We start from the raw sequence: 8,401 nt of genomic DNA, 5'->3' as shown, positions 1-8,401 counted from the left end.
ACCCATCTGCCTCTCAGTGCTGCCAACATATCTTTTATCAAGTTGGTGGGGGCAGTGATGGTGTTTGCAAATTGCCTCCCAAATGACCATAGTGAGTAGGAAATCACTCAGAGAGTGATGTGTGCAAGATAAAGGCTGCCCCCTGGTCTCTTGGCATGATGGATGGGTCTTGGCTGTTTGTGTGTGTGTGTTTGGTGGAGGGGTGAGTTTCCATGGTTTCCTTATGCAATTTTGTCATTTGGAAGAGTGTGGCTGCCTCTGATAACAGATATTAAAACTTAGTGGTTTTGATATAGGACTCAAATGGGGGTGTCTTGTTTTACAAGCCATCATAACCCTGAGTCCCCAATCCTTATTCCTTTGCTGTTCTGAATGTCGACCACTATTTCATTCTCCAACAATGGGCTCTTTGCTATCCAAGGCCATTATGGAAGGTATTGGAATGGTGAATTTTATGAAAGTGGCCAGCTGTGGAGTAAGGATGACTGAAATTGATGATGAGGAGAAGGTGGCCAGGCCAGCAGATGGCTGGCTGGATGTGAGGGTTACCATTCAATGCTGGCCTCCATCTCTTATGAGACAGTGAACCTCTATGTTTCTCAGCCTTCTATCTGTGCAACAAAGTGCCAGTAACACCAATGGCAGAGCATTGTTGGAAGTATTTGGTGAGAAAATGCATCCAAAGTTCAGTGCTTGGCCCAATCCGCACTGACCTCTCTCTTCAGTAAACACGTCATGCCAGCAACAAATCTGTCTTCCGTCATTGATCTATTGATGCCACTTGATGAAACCAGATTTACTTGCTGTATTCGTTCTATGTACAAGGCACGTTCTAGAAGCACTAATGATTTGAGAAATGCATTTCAGTATGATTAAATGTAAATAATTTTTAATGTGTTTGCTCTGGTGGATAAGAGTTCATTAACAATCAAGAAACCCTGAGGTTTCCAATCTCCCAAGTGGTCCCCTCGCCAAAAAATCCAAACTCTTCCCTTAAAACACAATGTGACTGGTGCCCCCAGAGTTATGGAACTGAGTGGTGACCTCACTGGGTCTACAGTTCAGAATTCTTTCTGCTATTCTTGAACCTTCCTGAGCATGGAAGAAGGGGGGGGGGGAAGTCCAGGGAAAGTAGACAGGTGTCCTCATTTCTGCTGTTTGCTGCCCTTTTTCCACCCAACATCTGGTCCATCTGGGACACAGAGATGGGAGTAGGCAATCCACAAGTGGCTTTGCAGACAAATTCCATTATGGATTTTGGCACCTGCAGCCGTCATCTCCCTGTTTCTTGAATTCAGCAAAAAGAGATTTTATTGCTCTAACCTTGGGACATTTTGGAATATAGAAAGCAGGTGATGCCCCCAAACCAGCAGTGATTTGGATAAGAGACAAATGAGACAAAGTCACTTTATCTTCGACTCAAAAAAATAGACATAAAAATACACAATCGCAGGTGCTGGGTTTCTAGGCTCTTCCCAGTTGCCTGGAAGCCAATTTTTGAGCTGAAAGGCTCAGGCCAGTGCTATGCAAGTTTGCCAGGAAGGAAGGCACAAAGCCAGGCAAATATTGTGGTTGTCTCCATTTCCCCCCCTAAAATATTATGTAAATTTAATGTGCTTGCCAATGGTTCCTTGGCTCTGGGTGTCTGTGAGGTCTGCCATATTGCCCCCTGGGTCCAGGGGTTTTTCTGGTAAGAACATGACAGATCCTAGAATTAAACTGGATCAGTTTAAAGCTCTTCCTTCCACCAGCCTATGTCACTGCCTGGGGCCTCATTTGCTTTTTTTTAAGAGTTATATTTATTTTTGGGGTGTGCCAGGTGGCATGTGGGATCTTAGTTCCCTGACCAGGGACTGAACCCATGCTCCCAGGAGTGGAAGCATGAAGTCTTAGCCACTGCACCATCAGGGAAGTCCTTCCAGCAACTTCAAATGCATTCCTATCTCTCTGATAACTACATGCTCCATTTTGAATTTCCAAAACTGAGATTTCTTTATCCATTGACTCCTCAGCATGAGTTTTATTTCTGAACCCCTGGAAAACAAAAAACAAAACCGAAACTATTGCTCCTTTACTGTCCACTTCAGCTAGGTCTCTCTGAATCCTGCTCTGCTGGTGACAGCAACATGGTCCCAAGCAGGAGCAAATGGACAGAAGTAGAGCATAGAAGGAAGATTTGGAGAATGTCTGAGTTGATGGTTCTCACTGATACTCTAGCAGAAAGTAGCATGAGTCTCATGGTTATCAAAGGACCCTGTCATCAATAGACACTTCAACCAAGTAATTCAGACCAACAAAGCTTCAAAAACACTAGAAACCTTACTTTAAATTTTTTGCTCAATTTTTTTCAAAGAAGATTACTATGGGATTTCCCCAGGAGTCCATGGTTAAGACTCCACACCTTCACTGCTATGGGCCTGAGTTCCATCCCCAGTTGGGGAAGTAAGATCCCACAAGCTGTGTGGTGTGGCCAAAAAATAAACAAAACAAAACCCTAAAAAGATTACTATTACCAGGGAAAATGAAAAATAGTGTCTTGAAAAAAAAAATCGGTCTAGTTATCTATCAATAAGGTGGGTGGTGTTTAGTTGTGTCCAACTCTTTGTGACCCCATGGACTCTAGCCCACCAGGCTCCTCTGTCCATGGAATTTTCCAGGCATGAATAATGGAGTGGGTTGCCATTTCTTTCTCCAGGGGATCTTCTGAACCCAGAGATTGAACCTATATCTCTTATGTCTCCTGCATTGGTAGGTGGGTTCTTTACCACTAACGCCACCTGGGAAGCATCTATAAGGTAGATAACAATATTATCCCTATTTTGCAGATGAGGAAACAGAAGCAGTGCCTGGGATTGCCCACATGTGCTTAGGACAGTTTCAGAGCCAGGTCTCAGTTCAGGCAGGCTGATGCCAGAATTCCTGCCATTAACGTGGTAAGCAGTTGCTAAGCTGCTGTAAGTGAAAGTGAAGTCACTCAGTCATGTCTGACTCTTGGCAACCTCATGGACTGTAGCCTACCAGATTCCTCTGTCCATGGGATTTTCCAGGAAGAACATTGGAGTGGGTTGCCATTTCCTTCTCTGGATCTTCCTGACCCAGGGATTGAACCTGGGTCTCCCACATTGTAGGTAGACGCTTTACCATCTGAGCCACCAGGGAAGTCCACAGGAAGGCTGCTGTGGGCATCCTCAAATGGGCTTTATTTATTTTTTGAAAGAAGACTTGTTAAAAAAAAAAAATGTGATAGAATCAACACATGGGCTCCTACTAGGCATGTCAGTGTGGAAATCATGCCCATGTAAAACTTTAGAATCAGGCAATGGAAATTAAAATGCCCCTGGGAGCTCCCTAGTGGCCTAGTGGTTAGGACCCTATACCTAACAGAGCCTTCACTGCTGTGGCCCAGGTTCCATCCCTGGTTGGGGAACTGAGTTCCTGCAAGCCACAGAGGGTGACCAAAAGTAAATAAACTGCTAAATAAAATGCCAGGGCCAGGAAGGTGAAGGGAAGTTGGCTAAACATCAGAGAGAAAAAATGGACAACCTCTCTCTTAGGTATCCTCATGTTGATGGGTGGTCCTTAGAAAGACAGACATTCTGAATATTTCACAAGATGCCAGAAATCTGGAATGTGATTTAAAATCTCTCTGTCTTTATATACTGGCAATAAATTTAACTTAGTTTTTAACACTGTGCAGGTCAATCTTGGAAAAAACAAGGGAGGCTCAGAACAGACTTTTGAGAAGCAAAATAGCCTGCAGATATCAGGGTAAGATCTCCAGCATTGAATTTGTTTCGAGATTTGAGCTGCATGGAATTGTTTTGGACCAGTGGTCTGGATGCTGTGAGCACAGCTGGATGGGCCTGGGGCTGTGGGTTCTCAGTGGTTTCCTCCTATCTTAAGGCCATAGGGACTGGCTCTTGCTACTTAAGACAAAAACTTCACGTCTGAGCCCAGAGGAGCAGAAGAATGAACTTGCATAATTGATCATAAGGCACAGAGCCCAAAGCTTCCCAGCATATTAAAGGCATTATCAGCTGAAGCCGGATGGATATCTTTCCACCCTCCGCTAATGTCTCAGTTCTGTGAGGAATTTAAGACTCAGCTTTGCATTAACAAATTCAAGAAGGAAAACGGCGATAGGAGAAAAATCAGTATAAACCTTTCTCCTGAGAAATCCTGGAGGCCACGATCCAGTAATGATGTGGGGGACGTGGTTCCCATGAAGCTAATGAGACAGAGTCCATGAATACACAAGTTGTCTGTGTACTGGGTTAAGGGTATTTTAATGTTTCATGTGATGTCTGGTCATCCTAAATAGACTCACAAAGTTTGTTTAGGGATAAAATGAGAAGAAAACCACATTCTTCTTGAAGATCCATTGATCTTCTGTGAACAGAAACGAGGCCAGCAAAAAATATCTATATAAAGCAAAATCATCAAAGGGAAACAACCTATGGAAGGATCTGCAAGAAACTGGGTTCAAGATTACAAAGTCCCCTTCCCAGGGAGTTGCACAGAATTTCTTTAATTCCACCAGTCTCAATTTATGACAACATGAGTGAGATGATGACTACTAGCCAGTTTATTAGAGACTCAACATCCAGGGTGTTTATTGAGAGCTGTTCATACCTTCTGCCTGGTACATACCAAAATTTCAGACTCTTAGAAGGAAAGCAGTGTTCAATAAGAATCATATGATTTAGGGACATATGCTTCCTGTGCCAGGGGCACAGGTTTGATCCCTGGTCAGGGAACTAAGATCCCACATGCTGGGTGGCCAAAAGAAAGAAATCATATGTTTTGTAGTTTAGGCATAGGGAAAAACCTTTATAAAGGCTCCTAAGCAGTGTGGTCCCAGATCTGCTGTTTTCTGGTTTTCACACAGGAGAGAATGTTACGCTGGGCCTTACATCATCTTAAAGAGATAAAGAAAATGTTGGTGAATATTTATACAGCTGCTCCTGCTGCTAAGTTGCTTCAGTCGTATCTGACTCTGTGTGACCCCATAGACAGTAGCCCACCAGGCTCCTCTGTCCCTGGGATTCTCCAGGCAAGAATACTGGAGTGGGTTGCCATTTCCTTCTTCAATGCATGCATACAAAGTTGCTTCAGCCGTGTCCAACTGTGTGACCCTATGGACAGCAGCCCACCAGGCTGCCCTGTCCTCGGGATTCTCTAGGCAAGAATACTGGAGTGGATTGCCATTTCCTTCTCCATACAGCAGCTACCATAAAATTCAGATTATAGGTATACCTGGTCCATATCCCATCAACTTAAAATCGAGTTGTTCCCTAAGGCTTCTTGCTCAAGAGGGCAAATACGTTCTTTGAATATTAAAAAGTTTTAATATTGATAGTTCTGCTGATCTATACTATTGAGATCATAAGTGTTGGTGGGAGAAAAGTGCATTTGTTAAAAAGATTACTGTAGAAAAATAGGGTAGGTATGCTACAGCATAAATGAGGAGTTTGATCATTAACCTCTTCTGTCTCTCCCTGACTTGATCCTAAAACTTCACTACTACATAAATGACCTGCCTTTACTCTGTGGCTCAGCTGGTAAGGAATCCGCCTGCAATGTGGGAGACCTGGGTTCAACCCCTGGGTTGGGAAGATCCCCCGGAAAAGGGAAAGGCTACCCACTCCAGTATTCTGGCCTAGAGAATTCCATGAACTGTATAGTCCATGGGGTCGCAAAGAGTCAGACACAACTGAGCAACTTTCACTTCACTTTAACCAGAAGAAGTGAGTCTCCTCTGTCCTGGATTTTTTTTTCCTTATTGTGTACTTAGGTGCTCAGTCATGTCCAACTCTTTTATGACCCAATGGACTGTAGCATGCCACGCTCCTCTATCCATGGGATTTTTCAGGCAAAAATACTGGAATGGGTTGCCATTTCCTCCTCCAGGGGATCTTCCTGGCCCAGGGATTGAAACCACATCATCTCCTGCATTGCAGGCAGATTCTTCACCTTGTGGGCCATTGGAGAAACCCTCCTTTTTACAGACCTGTGTGTAAATTCTTGTGATGCTGACAGATTCATTTCTAAAAACCAGTGCAAATTAGCACCTCCTTCTGGCCACCTCTTTTACACAAAGAAACATGTATCTTCCTTCATCAGCAAGTTTTCACATCACTAACATCACTGTCAGCTCAGGAGAACCTTGTAGGCACAGGAATGCTTTAAAGGTTAAGGAGAAACCTCTCAAGGAGGACCCAGGGCAGATATGCTCAAGCGTGAACATTCCTTGGTGAGTCTTGCACAACATGGTGCCCTGGAAAGAACAAAGTCCAAGAGATGGGATTAGTTGTAAACGATTTTCTTACCTAGAGGGAAACTGGATACCATGTTACATTTTTCTCCCTCCATTTAAGTGTATGCCCTGTGCTTGTTAAGAGGCCACAGAAAAACCATTCTTTCACTTCCACAGGATCTTTTATGCATCATAAATATCTCTGAACAACCCTCCCTGCCATCTTCCCTTGTGCTTTCTCCAGCCAAGGACACTGGGAAGTACTGCAGGAGATGGGAGTTTAAGAACCTTCCATTTAGTTAAGTTCAGTTGCTCAGTTGTGTCCGACTCTTTGCGATCCCATGAATTGCAGCATGCCAGGCCTCCCTGTCCATTACCAACTCCCGGAGTTCACCCAGACTCACGTGCATGGAGTCGGTGATGCCATCCAGCCATCTCATCCTCCATCGTCCCCTTCTCCTCCTGCCCCCAATCTCTCCCAGCATCAGGATCTTTTCCAATGAGTCAACTCTTCACATGAGATGGCCAAAGTATTAGAGTTTCAGCCTCAGCATCACTCCTTCCAATGAACACCCAGGACTGATCTCCTTCAGAATGGACTGGTTGGATCTCCTTGCAGTCCAAGGGACTCTCAAGAGTCTTCTCCAACACCACAGTTCAAAAGCATCAATTCTTCGGTGCTCAGCCTTCTTCATAGTCCAACTCTCACATCCATATATGACTACTGGAAAAACCATAGCCTTGACTAGACGGACCTTGGTTGGCAAGGTGATATCTCTGCTTTTCAATATGCTATCTAGGTTGGTCATAACTTTCCTTCCAAGAAGTAAGCGTCTTTTAATTTTATGGCTGCAGTCACCATCTGCAGTGATTTTGGAGCCCCCCAAAATAAAGTCTGACACTGTTTCCACTGTTTCCCCATCTATTTCCCATGAAGTGATGGGACCATGATCTTCATTTTCTGAATGTTGAGCCTTAAGCCAGTGTTTTCACTCTCCTCTTTCACTTTCATCAAGAGACTTTTAGTTCCTCTTCACTTTCTGCCATAAGGGTGGTGTCATCTGCATATCTGAGGTTATTGATATTTCTCCCGGCAATCTTGATTCTAGCTTGTGCTTCTTCTAGTTCAGCGTTTCTCATGATGTACTCTGCATATAAGTTAAATAAGCAGGGTGACAATATACAGCCTTGACATACTCCTTTTCCTATTTGGAACCAGTCTGTTGTTCCATGTCCACTTCTAACTGTTGCTTCCTGACCTGCATATAGGTTTCTCAAGAGGCAGGTCAGGTGGTCTGGTATTCCCATCTCTTTCAGAATTTTCCACAGTTTATTGTGATCCACACAGTCAAAGGCTTTGGCATAGTCAATAAAGCAGGAATAGATGTTTTCTGGAACTCTCTTGCTTTTTCGATGATCCAGTGGATGTTGGCAATTTGATCTCTGGTTCCTCTGCCATTTCTGTAAAACCAGAACTTTGACCAAATGACTTCAAAGAAATCTACAAGAGTTCTGTGTCTGAGGAACCTTCCCTCCCCCCCCCACCCCACACTGTTTCCGCAAGACTGATGATTAAAAGACGCTTACTCCTTGGAAGGAAAGTTATGACCAACCTAGATAGCATATTGAAAAGCAGAGGCATTACTTTGCCAACAAAGATTCATCTAGTCAAGGCTATGGTTTTTCCGGTGGTCATGTATGGATGTGAGAGTTGGACTATAAAGAAAGCTGAGTGCCAAAGAATTGATGCTTTTGAACTGTGGTGTTGGAGAAGACTCTTGAGAGTCCCTTGGACTGCAAGGAGATCCAACCAGTCCATCCTAAAGGAGATCAGCCCTGGGATTTGTTTGGAGGGGATGATGCTGAAGCTGAAACTCCAGTACTTTGGCCACTTCATGCGAAGAGTTGACTCGCTGAAAGACTCTGATGCTGGGAGGGATTGGAGGCAGGAGGAGAAGGGGACGACAGAGGATGAGATGGCTGGATGGCATCACTGACTCGATGGACGCGAGTCTGAGTGAACTCTGGGAGTTGGTGATGGACAGGGAGGCCTGGCGTGCTGCGATTCATGGGGTCACAAAGAGTCGGACACGACTGAGTGACTGCACTGAACTGAACTGATGCTTTCATCCCCCCTCCCCACCC

General features: G+C 44.4%; 1 protein-coding gene across 1 annotated transcript in view; it reads left to right on the top strand.

Annotated features, from left to right (window-relative positions):
• Positions 1-400: 400 nt before the first annotated feature.
• Positions 401-8,401, top strand: part of LOC120871385 (E3 ubiquitin-protein ligase TRIM71-like) — a 64,549-nt gene continuing 56,548 nt past the window's right edge. The window contains 1 exon segment of the mRNA XM_040251284.1: positions 401-538. Coding sequence (XP_040107218.1) covers positions 401-538 — 138 coding nt within the window.

This window comes from Oryx dammah, unplaced genomic scaffold (genome assembly GCF_014754425.2).
Source record: "Oryx dammah isolate SB20612 unplaced genomic scaffold, SCBI_Odam_1.1 HiC_scaffold_12, whole genome shotgun sequence".
Taxonomy (NCBI): domain Eukaryota; kingdom Metazoa; phylum Chordata; class Mammalia; order Artiodactyla; family Bovidae; genus Oryx; species Oryx dammah.
This window is presented reverse-complemented; position numbering and strand designations above follow the sequence as displayed.